Below are 12,457 nucleotides of genomic sequence, written 5' to 3'. Positions count from 1 at the left end.
GCAAGTATCCACATTCAGACCGTGGTTAGAGTAACCATGTTAGAGCTAACAAAAAATAAATAAAAAGGAATTCACTAGAAGATGAATATATGTTAAATTAAGATGAACGGAATCTACAGAGGTGCTGAAAATGATGTGAACACTTTAGAAGTTCAGATCCAAAAACAACATCAGATCTCCTAAAAGAAGACAAAGATAATCCAGTTAAACAAAAGACCAAAAAAACAGTTTGTTCATTCTTTCATTCATTCAATCCATCAGTTATTTATTTATTGCAGAAACACAGGAGACTCAACGTTTCAGAAACTTTGCAACATTATTGTACCTAACTGACATCTTTTATTTTTAAGCACATTTTTACCCCACACAGTGTGTATTTGTGCATATGATAGTTTCCTGTTTGTTGGTTTTTTTTAATTGTTTTCTTTATGCTTTAGTTCCTGTTTGTCTGTCAGCAACGTTGTGTAAAATCTGTAAATCCAATTTTTATGAAACCTTTTCTGTCTGCACTTGATGAACTAAATTAATTAAACTAGCACATTAAACCTGATCTAAAGTACTTTCATCTTATTTGCTTATATTGAATTATTTCTTTATTTATTACTATGACTTATATTTGATTTTCAAAGGTACTTACTGTAAATTTGTTTAGCTACCAAAAGAATAGCTTTGAATCCATAACATCAATGTACTGCTGTCGAATGGCTCGGTCATTCGACAGCAGTAAAAATAAATAAATAGATTTTTAAAAATCTGTAGTTGCCTATCAGATTATTAATTAATCAGATTATTTTGATTGCACGTGTCGCCTGACGGGAGGAAACCTGTCTCCAAACAATTGCAATCACTCTCAGATTTTTAACATTTGTTTTGAAGACAGCAACTAACTGTGAGTGATCGTACACCTGGTCCCCATCTCCAGCGACCGTTTTCCCTCGGGTGACCCCAGCAGGAGAGGTATCGACTAAAATTAAACTAAGACTGGACTTTTATGCAAGACCCCTTTATACAGCAATATGTGACTCTATTTAACCACATAAGTCCGTAAAAACATTCTTATTTAAAAATTTGAAGTCCCCTAAGAAAACGGGGATAGGGCCAAAAAGAAATATATAAAGTTAAAAGAACGGAAAGTGAAAAAATCTCAACATACAAACTGGTAAAGTGCTGCCCCCTGCTGTTGAAGGTTTGAATTAAATTCCGCAGAGTGGGTAATTACAAAAAGTACCTTTTAAGATGGAGCAGAGAGACTCACAGGACTGTTAATGTTTAAGTTCAGAGATTGGTGGAGCATAGTAACTGTGCTTCAGCTATGTGGTGCTTAGGTTTTTGTGGATGTGCCTGTTGGATACAGATCTGAGTTTCCATTCAGGAGTTTTTAAATTCACTTGCAAGATAAATCACTGGCCTTGGCAGAGGTATGCGCTCTCAAACGTCTTTCATTAAGTTACATAAATGTTTGATGGGCCTTTTTTCAACCTGACCGCATGCTCAGACTTTTGTTTCTTTATTATTTACACACAGCATGTGTGTACAGAATGTGGGGGCATTGGATGTCAGTTAAAACTTAACTACAAGCTTTAAAGTGCTTTATTATTTTTAGGGGGTTGCCAGATTTGATCCCCTTCCTGATGCAGCTTTCCCATTTTTCCGGGGCTAGGACCGAGACGCTAGCTCATGCGCCTTTGAAGCTGGGTGTGTCCTGCCAGAGCTGAGCATGGGGATATTTCACATGCATGGCAGATGTGTTAACCACTACAGCAAAGAGCCACAACTAAAGTATAAACATCCTCACAGACACACGCGTGATGTTGTCTCCTCACTCTCTCTTTTTGCTTTTCACATGGTAACGTTTCCTATTCTTCTAGCTGGGCTTGCATATGTGATGAGCTTTATAGATGTTCATGCTTCCACCATTGTTTTGTATTGTTTCGTTTTGTTTTCTGCATGCGTGATCATTTTAATGAGCTGCTGGTAGTTAGTTGTTATAGGAAGTGGTTGCTACCTTGATTCAGACCGCTATAAATCAGGCAGGAGTCTGCAGAGATTAACATTAATTGCCGTTTTATGTGTGCCACTTACCGGAGACGATGGTTATGCTTTTCAAATTAGATTTGGAAACTGAATCTGCTTTGCCACTTAGATCTGTAAGTATGTTTTCTTTCATTCATCATTTTCTACGACAGTATTAATGAGTCTGAATATTGAAGTAGTCTGAATCCAGTTTCCTGTTTTACTGCATGTCATTACTTCAGCTTCATGTGAGTCACCTCCTATTAATATTCATAGAAGAATTGTTGTACTGGTGTCTTTTTAAAGCAAACAGATGACTGTTAACTGCTTGTTTCTCTATAGGTTTCTTTGTGTTTGTCCTTCAGGTAGCATGTGGTGTTTAAGCTATGTTCAGTTGGTCTTCTGCCATCCAATCACGGTGAGCCCATGTGGTTTTAGTTTCCACTTCTTAGCTGCCAGGAGTGCACCGGGTCTGGTTTTCTGCTTCTTTAGTCTATCTGCTGCAGGGTTTCACATGTTATGCATTCGGAGACGCTCTTCTGCAAACATTGGTTGTAGCATTTCCACCTTCTCGGAGCAGTGTGATCATTCTCCTCTGACATCTACGTAGCAGTTCTGTATTTTAACCCAGAGGACTGTCGCTCACTGGAAATTTTCTCTTTTTTTAGACCATTCTCTGTAAACCCTATGGTTGTGCGGCAAAATCCCAGCAGATCAGATCAGCAGGTTCTAAAACACTCAGTCCAACAACCATATCACGCTCACAGTCACTGAAATCCCCTTTATTGCCCATTCTGATATTTCAGTTTCAACTTCAGGAAGTCTTCTTGAGCTGCTGCCACATGATTGGCTGATTAGACGTGCTAATAACGTAAAAAGTGGGTGTAAACCAAAATTACGTCGACACTGGAACACAAAACATGTGTCCACATAATTCACATTAGCCAAACAAACAAAATCTACATGACCTGCTCACTTTACACTCTGGTATGACTTTAATGTCATCTCATATTTGTTTAGTGTGTCATTTTATATTCATTTTCATGTTGCTTTATTTAATTTTTTATATACATATTACGCTTTGTTAAGCAAGTTTCTTGTATTATATAACGCTTTAAATAGAATTTTTAATGGATTTCATGATTTCCATTTTCTTACTGGGCATCTTTTTCTTGTTTTTCTTCATTATGTAAATGAGCTCTAATGTTAGTATTACCTTTGCTTCATCTAAGTATTTGTTTAGTTATGTAATTTCTTTATTTCTTTTTTTTTACCTTTATACATTATTTAAGGTTTTATAGACTACATTTAATGTTTTAGCTTCTGTAACACAGGAATTTCACAAATAAACTTATCTTATTTCATAAATTTAACCTTTGCCACTGTATTGCAACAGATTTTATAAAGGAAGGTGTTGCCTTTTCAGCCCGAGTACACTTCATTTTAAAGCTACAGACACTTGTGCTGTAGTTAGAACATTGAGTCAGCAGATGTCTGTGCAGTTGTGTGCTGGAAAAGCTGTTAAAATAAAAATTAAAAAAAATGGAAAATATCCAGAGCACAGGATTTGGTGACAGGATTAGTCTACCAACAGTATGATTTCCAACCAGCCACACCCAAACTGTCTCACCTCTGATTAGTGGAGGTGCTCTTCAGGTTGTCATGGTTCTTTATGGCCTCCCGGACACCATCTCCCATTTCTCGTCTGCTCATCCCGTCCAGGTGCAGAACAGTCTCGTACTTCTGTTCTGGGTCCTTGTCAGCGGATATCCATGAGGACTCCCCCTGCTCTCCAGTATCTGATGGCCCCGGCTCCTCCTCCTCCTCCTCCTCCTCCTCTCTGACCAGCTTCTCAGGACATTCTCTCCTGTCAGGTGACCGAGCCCAGGTGTCTAAGTACTCCGCCCCCATCGTGAGCATCCTCCAGGAGCCGAACGTGGCTGAGCGAACCGCTGGAGCATGAAACAAGTAAACAGGATGATATTTATTATTTCTGATGAGTTTATAAGTTTAATATTCTAAAGCTTAAGACTCACTATATTGGCTGCCATTAAGATCCCTCAGATTGTAAAGAAATATATACATTATACAGGAATATATACAGGCATTTTTTCAATTTATTTCTTCAAAATATATCGTGCAGTTTTATTTTAGCTTTTGGGTGGAAAAAAATGCACACTGATTATGTAGAAGTTTAATAGAACTCACAAAAAGATTCACTCGGCTTTAAAGGGTTATGTTCATTCAACTGGTTTAATGATCATAATACAATAAAATGCCATTAAATGCTTGTTTTAAACAATCAAAGAAAAAAAAGTTGAAAACACTATAAATATATTATACACACTGCAAATTTTCGAGGCTGTATGTGTCATGGGCTGTCACATTTATATCACCAAATGTGTATATGTTAATATTACGCACCGTTTTTTCTTCTTTACAACTTTGTTTCAGTTCTGAAAGGTGCCCAGCTTCTGTGACTGCACACCAAGCCTTAGATCATCACCAATCCTCCACCGTGCTTGACAGCAGCTCACTGAACTTTAACATTTAACATGCTAACTTTACATGTGTAATGATGAGATTTATGTAGCAGCTGAAGCTGTTTGAGCATCCTGGCTCAGTAACACCTACTCGAGCCTTTTTTAATGATAAGAAAATAACTTTTTTTTGTGCTGTTTCAAATTCTTCAAGCTCAAGTTTAAATCTGTAAAATCTGACATCTTAATCTCTGTATACAAAAGTAGACTAAGTTTGTCAAACTTTCCATAATCTCCCAAGATAATCTCAGCCAATTTTACAGCAAAGATTCCCAAGAACTTCCAGAGAGCTGTTAAATTAAAGGTCCTTTAAGGCCGAGACACAGCATCATAACATGCTTTTGAACAGCGAAATGACTACACATCTCAGACCTGAACACAATCTTCTATATAAATAATTTTTAAATGCATAGTATTCATGCAATTACAATAAACTAAAGTTAATTTGTTAATCTTCTTGTCATTTCTGAGACTTTAAACAGGAGCTACTGACACTCGAGTTAATCTAGAGGCCTTTACGCGCCATTTACTGCCGTTATAAAGCAAAGAAATATATGGAAGGCAAACAAACAAATACATCGAATGTGAGCAATCCAGAGTTTTACTTACCATAAACCACGGTGGATCGTCTTTCTGCCCATCTGGAGTAGTGAGGAACGGCTTTCTTCATCGCTGCTCGGTAAAGCAACACCAGTTCATGCAGGTCTGCTGACAGGAGGCTGCCCTGTATGGCACCATGTGAAGGGGCACCAAAGACCAAAAGAAAACTTTCTGCCACCTTGGAATGCGGAAAGGCTGCTTCCTGCCCTGCCAAGCTAAAAACCTCCTTATCAGATAAGCCATCTGCGATGCTCGGGGAGAAATTTCTCTGATTCAATTATCGACTCAGTTTTCGCTGTCCACCCTGGTAATCAGGAAGGGAGCAATCATCAGCCAGTTTATGAGACCTACAAGGCCTCCAGATGCACAGTCACTCGCTTCCTGTGTTGTTTTTGCTTTTTTTTTTTTTTTTTGGGGGGGGGGGCTCCCCGCTGGTCCTATGGGGACATTTTTCAATCTTGGTCCACTGGGGGTCTTACAGCTTTGCTGCTTGAGTGACAGCATTTCAGCCTTTACTTTTCTGTTTTACATTTATCTGACAGCTTTACTGTGCAGGATAAAGTTTAACGTTCCAGTGTAAGAGCAATACAACAAGGGGATGATTTGGTTTCCCCTACTGGATCTAAATTAAAATAGTCAAGGATATATAGTGTTGATTTAGGCTGGCCAAGAAACCCTACTAAAAATGAACTTTTGAATTATTTACAAATACTAACCACTGTTAGCTGAAAAGAGGACCATTTATCCATTTAAGCAGATTTACTTACAAAAGACAAATCTATTAAAGCTACAGTTTGAGTGTATTCTTCCACGCTCGTTTCATTTATAACCGAATTTAAGAAAAAGGTGTGAAACTGATGGGTCTGCTCACTCCCTTTCACAAATATTATTTAAACTGTTTCAGTTGCATGTACACTGCAAGCTGCTTTGCAACATGGCAGCAATCCAATGGGCGTGACATGCATGTAGATATGGTCACGAAGGCCTGGTGAAGTTTAAACTGAGAATCAGAATGTAGAAGAAAGGTGACTTTGAATGTGACATGGTTGTTGGTTTTGTCAGTATCTCTGAAGCTGCTGATCTGCTGCGATATTCCCCCGACAACAATTTTTAGGGTTTACAGAGAAAGGCCAGGGAAAAAAATAAATAAAATAAATCCAATAAGCAGCAGTTCAGAGGATGACCACGATGTTTCAAGCTGATAGGAAGAAACAAACCAAACAAACAATTACAACCTAGGTATGCAGAAGAGCAACAGACCACCAAACTGGGTGCCACTGTTTGGAAATTGGAAACAAATTTGAGTCTCGATTTTTGCTCCAACATTCAGACAGTAGGGTCAGGACTGGGGATAAACAACAAGACAGCATGGCTAGTAGAGCCCCCTTGGGATGTGGTAAACAGGAGATTCCCATGTGTATGTGTGGATTAGTTGTCTCATCTGTAATATGATGAATATTCGATGAATGTAAGAAACTCCCATTAACCGCACAATATACAACCCCCCACCGCCCCAACAAAACCCAGAGAAGATCCTATTTTATCGTGCCTAGTTTAGTCTATTAGGTTGTATATTTTGGCATCACACATGAAGCTTTGCACACCAATTTTTATAGCTGATTCTCCCCCCCAGAGCTATACCGACAAAGATGAAGTGAACAAAGGGTCACACATTGGTCATTTGAACTGAAACATGAGACACGAGCACTGAATAATGTTTAACTACATGACTTTTGTAGACTTGATTGGCCAGAAAGCCCAGAACATTTTGTTCCTTGTATCAAAAAGCAAGAGCTCTCTGTTAGAAGAAGTTGATTTAGGTACTTACAGTCTAAACCGCTACAGAAATGAACTCATGGCACAAACAAGTTTAAAAATCTCAACTCATTAAAAGGAGGCTGCGTATGAAGCGTCAGCCTCTCAGGTGCTGAATATTTAAGCCCATCTGTCAAACCTGGGCTGCTACTCAGTTTGTGCTGGGTCAAAGTGCCTGCAGGATTCACCTCTTTAAGTAATGTGTTCATGGTTGACAAAGTAAAAGCTACGAGGAAGCAGTTTCTGTTCTAGCACATTTTCAGGAATGCATTCAAGCAGACTCCAACAAATGAAGCATAACAGGATAAATGCATTAGTATTAAATTTATTGAAAAAGATACAACCAATCAGATGGATGGTTCACGGTCCAGAAATATGTAACAGAACATAATGGAAGTGCATTTTTATAACCTTTTTTCCACCTATACCTTTCAAGACTTTGCACAACAGTCACTGCTTTACTAACAACATTTAAAATGACAGGTTGGCTTCTGTCGGCAAAAATCATGAAACTAAAATAGACTACGGCAACTACAATTAGAAAACTGGAGATAAAATTAAACTTAAAAAAAACTTTAAAACATTCTCTTATTTTACAAATTATGTTCACTTGGGTAATAAAAATGAAAACAAAAGTAAAAACCTTTGTCAGCACCATTTTCTTTTTTTTTTTTCCTTGCTCATTTTCACTTTAAATCAATTCGTCAACAAGAATGGCGAAAACGTCCGGCACGTTTCACACCCCGTACACATGCTCAATAAAAAGGTCAGCCAATTTATTCAGACTAGAAACACCTCAATGCTGAGGAATGGATTAACATTGTTCCACTTTACAACCTATAACCACTTGAGGAGCAAATTAAAAGCAGTCCACTTCTTTCTCTTTAGTAAATTCATCTTCAGGTGTCGTGAAAAATGTCTGAAAAGTCCTTTGAAACACTCAAAGATGAATGACACCAAAAAAAGTGGCAACATAATTTAATATTTATCAGCTAGTTTTGCTGGAATGGTTCATGGTCAATAACGGAAAAGGTCAGAAAAGTAACACCCAGCTGTGCGCTGGGGCTGTCTTTGCAAAAGACAATATTACCCTTAATCAGTGACCTCAAATTCTTTGATGACTTTTGTAAAAGTCCACTGAAAATCGTCAGTCGTGTCAAAACAAAAAAAAAAAAAAAAGAGGGGGGGGGGGGGGTGAAAAAGGGAAAAACAAAAACGCACAGTTCTGCTTTCCAGCAAAGTGAAGTATGAAATGTAAAGACTGTTTTATCGTCTCTGTGGCGTTTACTGTGCGTGATGACATCACCCCCTGCTGTTCACATTACATACGGCGGAATAATAGAGCAGGAGGTTAGTCCAGGATGTGATTGTGCATCTCGTCTTTAGGTTCTCAACGAAGGTCAGTGGTCCGTGGTTTCAATCCAAAGTGGAGATACAGTACAAGTTCACCAATGAAAGTTTAAAGAGGATGTGGACTGGCGTCCCCGTGTGTCCGTCAGTACACGAGGCCAAACTTAGTGTGTGGAGCGTTTGTTTGTTTGTTTTTTTGTTTTTGTTTTGTTTTTTTGTTGTTGTTTTTTTAGGAGGGACTGGAAGGACTGTTGGAAGAGCTGGTGTCAGGCGACGCGCTGGGCTGCTGCTGGTCCTCGGGTGTGCTGTCCGCCTGCAGGGACGCCATTGCCGCTGAGGAGTACCTGCACTTGGATGAGCCACATTCACAGCTGAACACCTTGCTTTTGACTTCCCAGAAGTGGTCACCATAGTTAAATCTGAGAGGAGGACGACAGAAGAAAGGAAATGTTTACATAAAAGTGCTGCCACTTTTGTTGCTTGCAAATACAATCAGCAGTGGTTAAAAGTTAGCATTTTTTATAAATTGTCCATCCACTTTCTGCTGTTTATTCAGGTATGCCACTGACACTGTGGCAGTGTCAATTCAAAGCTCTCCAGATCCCCTTCAGCTCTTCAGCTGACATTCCAAAACCAGTTCAGAGACACAATCTCTCCAGTTTGTCCTGGGATCTCTCACCCAGGAAGCTTCATCAGCTAGCTCATTGTGATGTGGAGAAGCAGTGGGTCAACCCAGGGCCCCGTGCCTCATTCTTGCATGCCACTGTTGCCCTTAACTGCTGAGGGAGGGAGATGCTGCATTCAGGAGAAAACTGCAGCAAGTCCGGCATGTCTCAAGAGCCAGTATAAATGGCAATGGTACCATGGTGGCCACAAACCAGGAGCTCATTTCTTCCACCTGATCCATGATGTCACTCTTTCAGTCACCACCCACAGCTCATTTCCCACACGTAAGGGTTGGAACTAAATAGCCGTGCTGATCTGTAGCAATTCATCACTATGACATTACTAGACCCCAGAAACGCATTTATTTTGCTCTGCTGTCTTGTACAGCGTTGTTGTTTTTTAACTTTGTTTTCCTTTGTTTTATTTGTTCAGATTTTCTAAGGGGTGGGGGACCAAAAAAAACAAAAACAAAAAAAGACAGGGGACTGTGTTATAACAACAACAAACACAACATTGCAGAAAAACAGATGAACATAAATTAAAATAACTAAAGCTTACCCAAGCTCCTCTCCAGCTTTGATGTTTTCACTGGCAAAGAAGGCAATGTGTGGAAAGCGCAGGTCCTGGTGTTTCGTGAACACTCGACAAGCGAACAAGTTGGGCTCGCACATGTGGTTGAGGAAGCGACTGATATTTCCATAGAAACGAGCATCAATGCAATAGAGATCCTGTGGTTTGCAGAAGGGGGAATAATAAAATAAATGAAAAGCTCAAATTAAAAGATTTTTTTAAAAGAACTCTGCATACAAGGAAGAAAACCAGAAAACAATCCAACGTCTATTCAAATTTTTCTTCACTTTTACTTCACCTTGTCATCCAGACTGAACAGGTAAGCATCATTTTGCCTCATCTCTGCTTCTGCTTCAGAGATTATCTCACCGACATACCTGTTCAAAAACAGACGGGCCATGAGGGGCGGGAACATTTTAATATTCATCTTTTGTTCACAAGTTTGTGACATGAACCGTGCAATACACCAGACTTTACAGCCCAAGCTGGTTTGCAACACCCGTCCCTAGAAGAGTTTTTAAAGCACATTCAGAAAATCAGTCACATAAGGCACGAACTGCAGTGTACCGAAGGGCCGTAAAACAAGGGGCAGCACATTATTCATGACCGATTCCTCTTTGAAAAGCAGTGATTTCAGCCAGGGTCCAGTCTGACTTCTGTAGATAAAAAATTCAAGTCATTTATAACTTTCTGTGTTGGTCAGACATGATGTACCACTTCCTTTGCTAAGACAGATATTTCAGATGCTTCCATGCTCCTGTTTAAAACTAAACTTAACCAAACAACTGGTTTTGTATGTGCAATACTTGCATTTAGACTACTGACAGTCGTCTTGGGTCAGTCTTGGGACCATCTGGCAGGAGATAAAGATAAAGCTGCACGTGCAAGAATAGCATTTTAATTTTTCCCAAAATGAAAGCAGAAGTGATAAAACACAAAGTCGTGGCCACTATTCTCCTCGTTTTCAAACTATAAATTATGCTGGGAAACACTGAAGGATCGATCCCTACAAAACAAGTGTTATTGGGCTGTCTTTGACTTACTCGCATACAAAAGTCCCTTGTGGTATGTCTTGCAGTGCTTGGACACCCCAGCCTTTCTTACTGGTCCTGAACAGCTGGAGTCTGGTCCTAGAGGACCAGAAACATCTTTAAGCAACACTCATCTTTTTTACCTTCACACAGCAAGTAGTGCAGCTGTTCACATCAAAACACTGTTATATACACACATGCTGGCTTACAAAGCCACAAATCCTTTAAGAGTTGTATTTGTTAAATCACCTGAGTCCGTTTTGCACTACGCGGTTCTTGCAGGTCCTCCAGCAGGAGCACGCATGGTTACACTCAAAGATGAGAGGAGGCTCCTCTCGGCAGAATTCAGGTAGAAGTCGACCACTCTAAACAGGACAATACACACATGTAGTGCTCTCTATGAGCTTGATGGTTTCAATGATGGTAGTTACACTAAACTGTAGTGATTTAATGTTGGGTAAAGCTTATTTTATTAAGGTGTAGGCACACTTTCAGACTCGCAGATTGCCCGTTCTTACCTTGTCGTACCAGCAGCGCAGACTGAGCTGTCCACACATGCAGATACTCGCAGAGCAGTCTTCCTTACAAACACAGTACTGCAACAGAGCAGAAAATAATATAGGTCACTTCACAATGCAAAGAAAAACCTATAGTTCTTTTTAAAATGTCTAATGGCACTGTATTACTGATGGCTTGGATCAAATGCAACACAAACAACGTTAAAACATTTAACAGAAAGTGCCGGAACAGTCTGATCATGCATCCACTCCAAAAGTAAACTTTTGACCACAAGTGTCTGCAAAATTAGGTGATCTGAATCAAAGGATTTCAACCTTAGCAACAAAAAGTGGACTGAGATAAATGAGTGAAATCACAGGACTTCCTGTGAAGTTCTGGTAATGTGCTGTAACTTGTTTCCAGGTTTCAGCTGCACCCTTCCTCCCCTTGGCAGTTATGAGCCAGCATTTGTGGATTCACAACGTGATCGTTTTATTTATTTTTTCTTAAATACAGATCCAAGTACATTGTAAGTTACGATGTGAATTCTGTGTTATGTTGCAACAGTGAAGAATTTTCCATAGATTACTGGGTCCAAATCTGGATCGCCTCCAAAACTTCATCACTTCTAAGTGGAAACGCAAATTCATCTGCAACTTTTTGAGTAAAAAGAAAAAAGTTTTCTTCTTGAACTTTGTTGAGGATACTGGATCTTTGTGTTGATGACAGGGGTTTCTTCTGTAAATCTGAACTTGCTGTTCTTCATGCAGACAGTTTCCTTTTAGTTTGTCTCTTTATCGTTTGTTGTTGGGGTTTAAGTAATGTTAAAAGCCTAATCAGATGGCCTTTAGCTCACCTGTAAGTGTGTTATGTTCCTGTCAATATTCATAGGGGAAGTAACACAGTTTTCGGGGATGTACTTGTAGCCATCTGGGTAAGGTTCACTGTCAACTGCGTTGACACAGGGGATGGGAACTCGCTCTTGCCCTAAAGCTATGTCACTGTAAATGGACAGAGAGACAGTTTAGGTGCTTTAATTTGAAAGAAACAGGTGAACAGAATCTTGACATCGCTATTTATGATGCTTTATCCCTCCCAGCCTGGTCTTTAACCTGTGAAGGGCTTTCTCTTCTGCTTGACTAAGCCTAATGTTTTTGGCATCCCTCTCCTTCCTGTTGGCCTGCAGAGCGCCCCAGGCCTTCGAGTTGTGGCTGCAGCAGTCTGGAGGAGTTTCTCCCTCGCGGTTCTTCAAAAACACATCTGCTCCTCGAGACAGGAGGAGCCTGATGAGACAAAGAACACATTTTACCGACTATCTACGACAACAAGGACTTTTTTTAGCGCCGTTATTATCCAGTAGGTGGGGCTGGCAAC

The 12,457-nt window shown here is 39.7% G+C and overlaps 2 protein-coding genes across 4 annotated transcripts in view; both read right to left on the bottom strand.

Annotated features, from left to right (window-relative positions):
* cacna1bb (calcium channel, voltage-dependent, N type, alpha 1B subunit, b) overlaps positions 1-5,223 on the bottom strand; it is a 232,754-nt gene extending 227,531 nt beyond the window's left edge. For both annotated transcript variants that reach the window (XM_085359644.1, XM_085359642.1), the window contains exons 1-2: positions 5,163-5,223; positions 3,644-3,965 (exon numbers count right to left, since the gene is read on the bottom strand). In XM_085359644.1, the coding sequence (XP_085215770.1) occupies positions 3,644-3,965; positions 5,163-5,223 (383 nt within the window). The remainder of the gene's footprint in view (positions 1-3,643; positions 3,966-5,162) is intronic.
* Positions 5,224-8,157: 2,934 nt separating this feature from the next.
* The window catches only part of ehmt1b (euchromatic histone-lysine N-methyltransferase 1b), a 46,071-nt gene continuing 41,771 nt past the window's right edge, over positions 8,158-12,457 (bottom strand). For both annotated transcript variants that reach the window (XM_085359640.1, XM_085359641.1), the window contains exons 19-26: positions 12,196-12,366; positions 11,940-12,084; positions 11,104-11,181; positions 10,835-10,950; positions 10,598-10,684; positions 9,853-9,931; positions 9,543-9,712; positions 8,158-8,737 (exon numbers count right to left, since the gene is read on the bottom strand). In XM_085359640.1, coding sequence (XP_085215766.1) covers positions 8,548-8,737; positions 9,543-9,712; positions 9,853-9,931; positions 10,598-10,684; positions 10,835-10,950; positions 11,104-11,181; positions 11,940-12,084; positions 12,196-12,366 — 1,036 coding nt within the window. In that variant the 3' untranslated portion in view covers positions 8,158-8,547. The remainder of the gene's footprint in view (positions 8,738-9,542; positions 9,713-9,852; positions 9,932-10,597; positions 10,685-10,834; positions 10,951-11,103; positions 11,182-11,939; positions 12,085-12,195; positions 12,367-12,457) is intronic.

Source organism: Diplotaxodon limnothrissa, linkage group LG7, assembly GCF_057381915.1.
Source record: "Diplotaxodon limnothrissa isolate DT_005_m linkage group LG7, D_limnothrissa_male_GT1.1, whole genome shotgun sequence".
NCBI lineage: Eukaryota > Metazoa > Chordata > Actinopteri > Cichliformes > Cichlidae > Diplotaxodon > Diplotaxodon limnothrissa.
The sequence above is the reverse complement of the archived record's forward strand: the minus strand, read 5'-3'. Positions and strand labels throughout refer to the sequence as shown.